Source organism: Nilaparvata lugens, chromosome 13 (assembly GCF_014356525.2).
Source record: "Nilaparvata lugens isolate BPH chromosome 13, ASM1435652v1, whole genome shotgun sequence".
Taxonomy (NCBI): Eukaryota; Metazoa; Arthropoda; class Insecta; order Hemiptera; family Delphacidae; genus Nilaparvata; species Nilaparvata lugens.
The window spans coordinates 25,579,999-25,593,171 of record NC_052516.1 but is presented as its reverse complement, the minus strand read 5'-3'; the positions used below and the strand labels follow the sequence as shown (position 1 = coordinate 25,593,171).

At 34.5% G+C, this 13,173-nt stretch overlaps 1 protein-coding gene across 7 annotated transcripts in view; it reads left to right on the top strand.

The window, feature by feature from the left end:
- Window positions 1-13,173, top strand: part of LOC111054805 (serine/threonine-protein kinase mig-15) — a 66,593-nt gene that overhangs the window by 2,683 nt on the left and 50,737 nt on the right. For 6 of the 7 annotated variants that reach the window (XM_039440124.1, XM_039440125.1, XM_039440123.1 and 3 more), the window contains exon 1: window positions 12,453-12,597. In XM_039440124.1, coding sequence (XP_039296058.1) covers window positions 12,522-12,597 — 76 coding nt within the window. In that variant the 5' untranslated portion in view covers window positions 12,453-12,521. Of the gene's footprint in view, window positions 1-2,538; window positions 2,662-3,593; window positions 3,639-7,847; window positions 8,131-11,115; window positions 11,266-12,452; window positions 12,598-13,173 lie in introns of those variants that run through there. The other variant, XM_039440127.1, reaches the window with a different exon arrangement.

The following is a 13,173-nucleotide window of genomic DNA, read 5'->3' as shown; positions in this document are numbered from 1 at the left end:
ATTGGAAACATGTGCTGCAGATAGGCTCAGACCGAGGGTTTGTCAATTAATAGGCCCAGTTTATTAGAGATCGCTCTCTATTTCTCTCTCTCTCTCTCTCTCTCTCTTCCACACTACTATTCTCGCACTATCCATTACTATGTCCATCTCTCTTTCTCCTTCCCTCCCTTTCTCATTTCCCATGTTTCCTCCTGTTTTCCCCAATTTTCTCTCTTTTCTTCTTTTCTGTTCTCTGTAGCCATACTCCTTTTTCTCATCTCCTTCCGGCTCATTATTCTCTCTTTCTCTCTATTCCCTTAGGTCTAACAAACATTTAATTTTCTCCACTTTCTTCTTTATTCATACTAACTCCTCTTCCACTCCTGTCCTAAAAATAATAATCTTCATTTTTTTTACTTCTGTCCTGTTCGTGTTTCTTTTTCTCCTCTTCCTCCTCCTCCTCCTCCTTCTATTTCTTCTTCTCCTCATTCTCTTTCTTCTTCTCCTCCTCCTCCTCCTCCTCCTCCTCCTCCTCCTCCTCCTCATACTTCTCCTCCTCCTCCTCCTCCTCCTTTTCTTTCTCCCCCTCCTTCCCATTCTCTTTCTTCTTATTTCCCCCTTCTTCTCTTTCTTCTTCTCCTACCCTTCGTCCTCCTTCTCTTCCTCCTCCTTCTCCTCCTTCTTCTTTTATCTCCCCTACTCCTCTCTTCCTCTTATCTTACTTCTCCTCTTCCCACTCCTTCTTATTCTTCTTCTTTATCCGAAAATTCCCATCTCCTGTTTAGAAGTTTGATTCTCCTCGTATATGGTATTGTATTCCAGTTCAAATAAATCCCCGATATTATTTCCTCAGAAATTTTGTTAACGATGTCTCTTTCACCATGAATGTTATCATCTACTCTTCCTTCCCTATTCTCTCGTATCTCGGCGGAAATGCAACTCAGCATGCAGTCTCAGTTTTGAGATGCACTGAGTTGAATAATTCACAAAAAAAGGCCCATAGTTAGAGATACATTTTCATTGTGAAGTTTTATTGAAGATAGGCAATCTCTATGATCAAATGATCAATAATAAAAGTTGAATAAAATGAAATGAAAATAATAATTATAAATAGAGGACCACACCCTTTATCCTATTATCTGAGTATCATCCCCTTGTTTTTTTTTTAAATTCTGTATCTTTTATCGTCTGTGACTTGTATACTCAACTAATGAATAACTTGATAACTAGAAATCGTATGATTGATTATTATGGTGATTGATGATAACTGGAAATTGATGATTTGATTTACACACAATTTCAGGTCCATAAAATGTATCAACTAAAGTTCTAAATATATCAGATCAATCAACTTCCACATACGAAATCAAACAAAACACTTCTATCAAATATGAACCATTCTATCCGTCTAGCCAGTGGGCTCCGCCCCCTGGACCCCCGACTGGATCGTCCAAGAATGAGATCATATGTTAGGACGATCCAGTCGGGGGTCCAGACGAAACGTCTGGCTAAACGGGTATGGCGAGCGAAGCGAGCCTGATGGCTAGTAATATAATATTCCCAGGAATAGCTCTGATTGAAGAAGCAGGGCCCAATCAATTTTTCCGCGATAAATGCATTTCAATCTTCAACTTGGTGCCAACCTAACAAAGTCAACTCAACTTAATGCCAACCTGACAAAATTATTAATTTAGTTAACAGTTAACAACTGTTTCGAAGAGGTACTCTCTCTAGATTATAGTTCTATATTAACATATGGTATGGACATTTTTCAATTATAATTAAGAGAATAAGAAGAATATACATGCTAAAAGACGAACTTTAAACCCTTAAAAACCACCCTTAGAGTTGAAATATTGCCAAAAGATTTCTTAGTGCGCCTCTAAAGGGCCAACTGAACATACCTACCAAATTTGAACGTTTTTGGTCCGGTAGATTTTTAGTTCTGCGAGTGAGTGAGTGAGTCAGTCAGTCAGTGAGTGAGTGCCATTTCGCTTTTATATGTAGATTAAAATGTCACTTGAAGTTTACGTCATTTTTTCATTTAGCGACTTGTCCACTGCATATACATTCCATAGTCACAGCTGTCTACTTCTACATACGTTAGTTTCACATCTTTCCTGAATCATAAGTTAATTAAGTCCGGTCTTAGTCTTAGTTAGTTCGGATGCCTAAAATCTTATTTACATTGAATTTAAATCTTGAGAAAAAACTTAGAGAAGGCATTTTCAAAAGAAAGCTTGAATCAAAGAAAGTCATTGAATCACCCGAGAACCAATCAGAGAAGGTTTTTTCAAAAATATTGATTATTGAGAAATTTAATTACGGTTAACATTCAACAGGCTTTTGAGCAACCAATACAGAATGTTTTGTTTTGGTACTTTTTTAATTTATAAATGTTTGATTAACCTATGTCGGACTATGTGTTATCTGGGAGAGGAATAGCACAAGGTTGCCTTATTCTTTCCTATCCCTAAAATTTTGATTATGTACTTATTGTATAAATGAATAAAGAATATTTGTTGTCCGATTTAATTGATTGATTGTTTATTGTTGCAGGATCCAGCGGGTATATTTGAGCTGATCGAGGTGGTGGGAAATGGCACCTACGGCCAGGTGTACAAGGGGAGGCATACCAAGACGGGCCAGTTGGCGGCCATCAAAGTTATGGATGTTACCGAGGTACTATATATACTGATTTACCCAATCAATCAATATATTAGGAAAAAACATATGTTAACATATTGTTAAATATGTTGTATGTTCTAGACTTTATAGCCAACAGCTGGAGTCAGAAAAGTGGCTTTCCGAAACGGGGCGTAGTCGTAGTCATAGTCATAGTCACGTTTAAATTAAATTTCGAAAAACTAGAAAATTGAACCCAAAATAAAATGAAGAGAAAATGGTGTAGTTTCAGCTATTTTGAATTATTTAGGAATGTTTAATTTTGTCAAGGAAAAACGTTTCCAATTATAGAAATGAGAAAATAAAGATTGTCATAAAAACTGCGACTACGCCCCCGTTTCTGAAAGCCACTTTTCTGACTCCAGCTGTTTAAAATCTAGAACTTATCTAAATCCCGAGCTCGGAAACCGGCCCTTAATGTAGGCTATTATGTTGGGTCCTGCTGAGTTTTCCAGCTGGTGCCATTTCAAGACATAGTTGTACAATGCTGCATTAAAACTTGATAGTATAATATACAATATTACAAGAATATTGTAATACATTAAATAAAATTGTACTTTTACTTTGTTACACATTATTTTAATAGAGCTACTCAATAGTTTTTTATTGAATTAACTACTAAAAAGTTAACCCCTTGTTTCTGTTGAGAACGACTTGTTTCGGAAATAAAAGACGTATTAGTCTTTAGTAGTACTTATATTTAGTAGTAAATATAGTAATACTATTTTTTATTCTAATGAATTTCATGAACTGATACTAAATTCTATTTTTTGGGATCCAGTCTTAACGTGAAACTTTAGATGAACTTCTTAACATTGTTGAAGTGAGAAGTATGAAGCTGGATCCCACATATATCAGTATCTGTGATTTTACATTTTGATTTAATAATTTTTGATATTATGGTGATCCAAATTCTTCATTTTTTGCAGGAAGAAGAGGAGGAAATAAAACTTGAAATAAACGTTCTAAAGAAGGTAAATATTCAGACAATATGTATTACTTCTTCTACTTTGGTGTACTTCTTGTACATAGACTAATTTCCAATTCTGCATTGAACTATGCATTTTTTTATATTTGTTTTTATGTGAACTATCATTTGTGAGACTTGAGAAATTTAAATAAATAATACTCTGTCTTGAACCAGTGAATAACTAATATTTAGGTCGTCATATAGATATATAGACTTGATAGTCCAAGTTAGATAATTGAATTCAGATACATTGTTTCACTTCCCATAAAATGTCGGTTGTTTGACTTGCCTTACTTCATTATAAATTTATTCAAGTTTGACTGATCGAAAAATGTATAAATGTGGACACCATTAAAACTCAATAAAAGTTATCAGGTACCCTTTTTTATTCTATTAGATCACAACTCGTTCATCTTGAGTTATGATATTTTAATAAAATGAAAAAGGAATCTTGACAACTTTTATTTTTTTTTAAATAATTTTAATAGCCCCACAGAGAAAAGTTAGTATGTGGACAATATTCTGAATATTGAATCATTTTCGAACGATGGATTAATAAATTAATCCACTTTTTTCTATGTATGTCACATGACTGCATGTCGTGTGAAAGACATAGAAAAAATGTGTGTTAATACATCGGAATGAATCAAGAAACCATCACCTATAAATAATTAATCGTCTAGTAATTAAAAAGTTTATATGGACAATATTCTGAATTTTCTTTTCATAAATAATTTCGAACGATGGAATAATAAAATCGTCTAGTAACCTTGGCTCATTTATCATCAAACAAATTTTATTGACATTCTTCCTAAAACTATGTGACATTCCGCGGGTGCTGTTCAATAACTATATTTAGATTACTATAATGACGACTAATTATTATCAGTAAAAATGATGAAAACGAAAAATCTAGCCCGTCGCTTATCATTTCCGTTTGTAAGATGAGTCTTCTAGGATTTTATGTTGTAGGTATGTTTAGACCGTTGGAAACATTAGTAAATATGTATATATACTTCCTAAAGTGGGATCCACTCCAAACTGTCTGTATTTCTTATGAGAATAACATCTATTCGCACCATTTAACTTATCCTGACAGTTGAAAGTGAATCTTTGGAAGACATAATTTGACCCTTAACTATAATGAGATGCACTTTAAAGTGTCAGTTTCCCTTTATAAATAATACTATTCAACTAATGCTGACAGTTGAAAGTGAATTTTACTGTTGTTGAATAGGGTCAATTCTTGTGTTGAGAGATAAGAGTTGATAGACAGCATTCCGGTTAGCTTGGCAGCATTAACAATGAAGTCATTTGTTTACTTTCCCTGTGAAAGAGTAGCGTAAACAGTTATGTATTAGCTCATACAGTTTTGTATGATGAAAATTCAAATTAGTAGATTCTTATTGAAATCTTAGTGTTGGAAGTGTTCAAGGTCCGAATAAATTAAAAAAAAAATTGTTGCATTTTTGTGACTGATATGATAGAATTCCTTATCAGAAAAATATTATGTTACATCAAATGGAAAATATAGATAGTGTACTATTATAGAGAAACAATAGCATAAGTAGATATCCCATGGTATAGGGCGTTTATGTCGCAACTTTTACTGTTATCTTAAGCTAACAGTAGTAAGCTAACAGTCCACGTAGTTCTTTCCCGTGAAGCTTAATGAGGCTGGTAGTCTCTCATATTGTGCCGTTCATACACTCTTACCCGGTCAAAACAGTAAAAATCGACAATAATCGACAGTAATAGGCTTCAGATAACAGTAAAAGTTGCGACTTAAACGCCCTATACCATGGGATATCTACTTACGCTATTGTTTCTCTATGGTACTATTGAGTCATTAAATATTGATTATGTAAAAGAAACAAATAATTTCATAAATTCCATTAAAGTATTTTCAATTCAATGTGTAACTATATTTTCTTGAATAGAATTAACTGACATTCTGAAAAAAATGTTAGGCCATCAAATACTCCCAAAATCATAATCTAGAGTAATAATAATAAATGTTTTATTGCCAAAAAAAAACAGAAAAAAATTTCATCTTTAATAATGATTGTTATAGACATGCCTTCTTGATTAATCTTGCCTTCTGTGATTCTTATGTTGTAATTAATGTTTCCCTAATCATGTCCACTAATATTTTTAAGACCATCTTTATCGTTCATTATTGTATGAATTTTATGGTTTCCCGCTGCTCAGATTTTTGTATTGAATGAAGATTTGAAGTTATCATTGCGGAAGCTCTTCTACGCTGCCCCATACGTTTTTTGACGTGAAAGACAATGAGACTCCCTTGAAAAAATGAGAGATCGCTGAATTATGGTATTTTCCTCACACACCCATATTGTTTCAAGTGGTAAATTGTGACTAGCGGTAGAAAGTTCTGCGTCCCATGGGAGCCATTTTGTGAGTAAATTTTCCAAAATCCAGTTACCGGTAGATAAAACCTGCCTTGCACAATGACCGCGGTGCATTCAGAATGTACCACAATGGAATAGCTGTCATTGGTTGATAGGATGAACCTTCTGTGCATGCGCTGATAGCTTGTGTTATTGGTTGATAGGATGAACCATCTGTGCATGCGATTTGATCTACCTTACCAAATAGAATAGAATATTATGTTAGTTCACCAATAAATAAATTCTTGCAACAGAAGCCACATAATACATAACCAACAAAATAATGTTAAATAATAATTATTATTCGTTATATGATTGGTTTTCTGTAAAATATAAGGGTGTGATGAAGTGGAAGAAGTGCACACTTCCCTACAAGGTAACTTTCTAAAGCAGCCTTTGTTCATTTACGCAGCTAGTAAACGACACTCTTTGGTTGAAATCAACTAGTAAAGTGTGTGCCAAAATCTTGAACCAAAGATTTTGAAGTGGCGTTCGATGAGTGTAACAAGTAGTGATTTCCACAAGTCACGTGACATGGAACAATTTACCACTGGAACTGGAACAATTTACCACTAGAACTGGAACAATTTACCTCTGGAACTTGAACGATTTACCAATGGAACTGAAACAATTTATCACTACAACTGAAACAATTCACCACTGGAACTGGATAAATTTACCCCTGGAACTGAAACAATTTACCACTGGAACTTGAACAATTTTTCATTGGAGTTTGAACAATTTTTCATTGGAACTGGAACAATTTACCACTGGAACTTGAACAATTTACAACCGGAACTGAAACAATTTACCCCTGGAACTTGAACAATTTACCACTGGAACTGAAACAATTCACCCCTGGAACTGGACAATTTACTCCTGGAAATTGAATAATTATCCCTGATACTGGAACAATTTACCACTGGAACTTGAACAATTTTTCATTGGAACTTGAACAATTAACCACTGGAACTGAAACAATTTACCCCTGGAACTGAAAAAAATTATCACTGGAACTGGAACAATAAATTTACCTCTGTAAATATAATTATCTGATAAATAAATTATCATTGGAACTGAAACAATTCACCACTGGAACTGGAACAATTTACCCCTGGAACTGAAACAATTTTCCCCTGCAACTTGAACAATTTACCACTTGTTCCCAGAACGAACCCATTGAGGTACCTCTCTCTCGACCACACCTCGAAATTTACCCCTGGAACTTGAAAACTGGAACAATTTACCCCTGGAACTGAAACAATTTACCACTGGAACCTTGAACAATTTACTACTTGTCCCCATAACCAACCCATTGAGGTACCTCTCTCTCGACCACTTCCTAGTCCTTCTCACTGTGCGTTTACCCTTACACTTGAACCCGAGACCGGCTTTATGGTATGAAATTTAAACGTTTTGTGTGTATTTTAGTACTCGAATCACCTTTATCATTCATTGTACAAAACACTATAATCATAATATAATCATGACATTGGAGGAAAGACTAGACTGAGCCTGTACTATTTCTCTCCAAAATTTTTGATAAAATGTTAATGTTGTTCAAAGGTTGAGGTTATGAAATTTCACGTGCGTTCATCAAGAAATCTCCTCCTGTACTTTTATTTGACTGTATTTTGTATGTGTGCAAATCAAATTTCTTAATTTTTCGTTGAAGTCATCAGTTAGTGTTAAACTGGAGATTACTAAGTGAAGCGTTAGTTTGGTGAAACTCACCCTTAGTATTCTCAACAACTACAACATTGCCATCTACTTGAATTGACCGTGTTTTGTGTGTGTTTCAGTACTCGAACCACCGTAACATCGCCACCTACTATGGGGCGTTCATAAAGAAGTCGCCGCCTGGGAAGGACGACCAGCTGTGGCTGGTGATGGAGTACTGCGGCGCCGGCTCAGTCACCGACCTCGTCAAGTCCACCAAGGGTCAGAGTCTCAAGGAGGAGTGGATCGCCTACATCTGTCGCGAGATACTGCGCGGCCTCGCCTACCTGCACTCCAACAAGGTCATACATCGTGACATCAAGGGACAGAATGTGTTGCTCACCGACAATGCTGAGGTCAAGTTGGGTCAGTACCATCAATCAATCATATTCCTCCTATTGGTCGAACTGGATACTAGACTTTTACTTTTATCCACCCATCAAAAACAATAGTCATACTCATCCCAGAGGTCGCACTTTGCTTTCTGCAACTAGAATGCTATCTGAATACTAGAGCAATACATCTAGGGAGTAAAGTTAGTACTTGTGCATCTATACTCTGTACAAAATAACTTTTTCCTCCACCTACTGGCTAAAGTACTTACTTTACTCCCTGAAACATAATACTAAAGTGTCACTTTTTCGCTCTCGGTAGTAAAAAACAGAAAAACTCCCTAGGGAGTAAAAGTGACTCCATTTAAATAACATGGGAAGCATCTCTATTTTAAAAACTTACATTATAATAGGTTAGAAGGTCTAAGCTCAGATGAGGAAGCATAAAGAGGTGTCTGTCATTGAGTCAACTGAATTCAATACCACAACCAGAAATTTGATCAATGAAATATATGTTTGTATGATATTATATTCTTAATATTAGTAGACGATAAAAATTTATACAATTTTTAAAATATCTTATTCTATTCAAAATACCAGACAACAAATATTTTTGATCTGCAATTCAAATCTGAACCGCGTGATCTGGAGTCAGCCATTTTTGGTAGACACCCAGCTGATATAATTGTTACAACTTTTGCTAGATAGCGCAATCGGCAGTGCCAATCAGACGGCCAGTTTTTAGGTTTTAGATTTTAGGTTATGTTGTTAGGAAACATTGTCACCAATACGTAAGTTATTAAAATGATTTTATTTGCAGTTTCTATAAAAAAAATGTAGATTGAGGAAAAATGTTGTGTACATCACGAGTGAAAAATACTTTTTCTCCCTCAGGAAAATTGTTGCCCTCGGCTTCGCCTCGGGCTTCAAACTTTTCCCTCAGGGAGAAAAAGTCGTACTTTTCACTCTAGATGTACAAATAACTATTGACTTGGAGGAATATGCGGCGCAGAGAAATGGAGGGAGATCAGCCAATTACAGTGATGGATTGAGGCATAGGTAGAAGCGCAGTTGCCACTTTGTCATAGATAGATAGATATATATTACGTCTGGTTGGCCTCAACGGCGTTAGACAAGTCAAAGTGCTAGCAAAAGCGAGACACCATTAATTTTTCATGAAATTTATATCTAGTATATAATTACTATTTGTCTTTTTTTGACTCTATTACAGTAGTCAAAATAGTCCTTCAGACTATAAAAGCACTCCTCCTTTAGAAAATAATTTAAAACTTCGTATAAACTCTTTTATCGTTAATATTTCCCGCAACCGAATTGGTAGTACTTGGTACATCTTTCCACCAATATAACTGGGTTTTTCTTCATACAAAGTCAATCTATGATATTCCGAGAAGGTACTCTTATATCGTGTATTATATTCATGCGTCTTGTTAATGGTCTGTAGTGAACACCTTCTAATATATAAACACATTTCCAAAATATAGAGACAGGGAACACTGAGAATCTCCATTTCAATAAAATAGTCCCTACAATGTCATTGTGGATGCAACCTCAACATAGTGCGCAATGCTTTCTTTTGACAAATGAAAATTTGCTGAAGGTTACTCTCTCTAGCTTCCCATAGGGCCACTGAATATGTAATATGTGACTCCACCAAGCAATGATAGACCGACTTCAATAGAGGCTTATTATTTAATTTACTTAAATTCCTTAAGACAAAAATTCCACTCGCTATTTTACTTTCAATCTTATCCAATTCGATTAGAGCCAGTCGACTGAAGGCTTTCAGAGAGGAAACTCCGTTTCAAGTTTAACATGAGCGCTTGAATACTCACTAGAAATTAGAGAATGCTGATCGATTCAGAACGGCAACATCATCGCCGTTGTATCCCTACCTCTGTATGCCTTCTCTGCTGCGCATGTCCATCCCAAGTCAGACGAAATTTTTTACGGAGTACAAATCAAAAATCAATAACAATGGAGTCATATTCCTTAATAGTTTATTCAAATCAATCATCTATAAAAATGGAGTCATATTCTTCCAGCTACTATCTAGAGATCATACTTCTTTGCTCTCAGCAACTGAATTTTATTTTTCTGGAGACTGCTACTATTTTTCTCCCTGGTCTATGGAGTAAAGTAACTACAGTCCTTCTGGAAGAAGGGATTAAAGTATCCAAGTGTCTTGAGTAACACCATTTGACAGATTGAGTACTATAGTGAGGTCCACGTTATAATGGCAGTGTTTGGTTAGCAATGGTATTGCTATCCTTGTCTTTCATTCAACAAAGCAGATAGCCCTATCTCTTTCTCGCTTTGCTCTGTTGCCAGATTGTCTTTTAACAATGTAGAATTGATAATTAAAATATTTCACCTTAATTATGTGGATCCATTATGAAATTATTAAAAATAATTGTTTATTGTTTAATAAAATATAAACTTTCTTGTTTAATAAAATGTAATGTATTATTTTAAACGAGAATGATAAGTTAATATTTCATCAATAAACTTGTATCTGCCACCGTCCATAGAAGGCATTGACAAGACAGAGGCTCGGCAACGTTTTTCTTCCATCTTTCTTCACTGTGGACCTCTCTATAGTCTTTCTAGGGAGTTGAGAGCTTATTTTTGAAATTAGAGATTAAAGTGTCTCCTTTTGAAAGTAGGAAGTAAACTGGCTAGGGTCTCAAGTACAATTCTAATGATTGTCAATTAGATAATACATATTTGTAGTTGTTTTTATCTGCTATTATTTCTGATTGAATATATCATTAATATATTTCCTATATGAACATTCTAAATTCAAGATCTCTTGTTTTGGGATCAAAATGTATGTATTTAAAACTGCTGAAGAATCATAACCTCTTTTGGACTAATATGCAATCAAAATTCTGGAATGGAATAGTAAGGGCTAAGCCTTTTTTTTGTTTCCAATAATTTTATGATTAAGTTGTTTTGTCATTTTTGTTAAATAAATATTGTGTTTAATGTTTGCTTGCAGTTGACTTTGGTGTGAGTGCACAGCTGGACCGAACCATAGGGCGGCGCAACACATTTATTGGCACACCCTACTGGATGGCACCCGAGGTGATCGCCTGTGATGAGAACCCAGATGCCACCTACGACAACAGGAGTGATCTATGGAGTTTGGGTAAATCCCTATATACCATACTACACTTTACAATGTGGAGAAATATATATACTTTATAATTATTACCAATTTGGCTCTGCTGGACAGAGACAGAAAATATGTTAAAATCATTTTGCTTTTATGGGCTACTTGATTCAAATAAAAGCAATATAAGAACTTTTAGTAACCTTTTATTAAAAACTTTAAAAAAGTACTAAAAGTTTTTATGTTGTTTTATTAGAAAATATGTTCTATGGTTAGATTCTCGTTATAAAGTCAGCACCTGAATTTTATTTTTCTGGAGACTGCTACTATTTTTCTCCCTGGTCTATGGAGTAAAGTAACTACAGTCCTTCTGGAAGAAGGGATTAAAGTATCCAAGTGTCTTGAGTAACACCATTTGACAGATTGAGTACTATAGTGAGGTCCACGTTATAATGGCAGTGTTTGGTTAGCAATGGTATTGCTATCCTTGTCTTTCATTCAACAAAGCAGATAGCCCTATCTCTTTCTCGCTTTGCTCTGTTGCCAGATTGTCTTTTAACAATGTAGAATTGATAATTAAAATATTTCACCTTAATTATGTGGATCCATTATGAAATTATTAAAAATAATTGTTTATTGTTTAATAAAATATAAACTTTCTTGTTTAATAAAATGTAATGTATTATTTTAAACGAGAATGATAAGTTAATATTTCATCAATAAACTTGTATCTGCCACCGTCCATAGAAGGCATTGACAAGACAGAGGCTCGGCAACGTTTTTCTTCCATCTTTCTTCACTGTGGACCTCTCTATAGTCTTTCTAGGGAGTGAGAGCTTATTTTTGAAATTAGAGATTAAAGTGTCTCCTTTTGAAAGTAGGAAGTAAACTGGCTAGGGTCTCAAGTACAATTCTAATGATTGTCAATTAGATAATACATATTTGTAGTTGTTTTTATCTGCTATTATTTCTGATTGAATATATCATTAATATATTTCCTATATGAACATTCTAAATTCAAGATCTCTTGTTTTGGGATCAAAATGTATGTATTTAAAACTGCTGAAGAATCATAACCTCTTTTGGACTAATATGCAATCAAAATTCTGGAATGGAATAGTAAGGGCTAAGCCTTTTTTTTTTGTTTCCAATAATTTTATGATTAAGTTGTTTTGTCATTTTTGTTAAATAAATATTGTGTTTAATGTTTGCTTGCAGTTGACTTTGGTGTGAGTGCACAGCTGGACCGAACCATAGGGCGGCGCAACACATTTATTGGCACACCCTACTGGATGGCACCCGAGGTGATCGCCTGTGATGAGAACCCAGATGCCACCTACGACAACAGGAGTGATCTATGGAGTTTGGGTAAATCCCTATATACCATACTACACTTTACAATGTGGAGAAATATATATACTTTATAATTATTACCAATTTGGATCTGCTGGACAGAGACAGAAAATATGTTAAAATCATTTTGCTTTTATGGGCTACTTGATTCAAATAAAAGCAATATAAGAACTTTTAGTAACCTTTTATTAAAAACTTTAAAAAAAGTACTAAAAGTTTTTATGTTGATTTTATTAGAAAATATGTTCTATGGTTAGATTCTCGTTATAAAGTCAGCACCTGATTAACATTTGTTTGCCATCCTTGTCTGTCAATAGACAAAGAATAGAATACAATATTTATTTAGGATATTATGTTCACCCCAACACTTATAACTATAGTGGCTTATAATAATTATTTATTTACTTATAAGTTTATTATTAGCAACATTTGTATGTGAGTAATAATTATTATGTATGTGTATTTGTATTTTGTTTTACAATAATACCGATGTAGGCTAGCCCTACATGATACTTATCATGTGAGCACGGTTGTCAAGGTGACTGTTTTGGCAACAAACAGTTTTATGAAAAGATAACAAGTAAGAGTTTT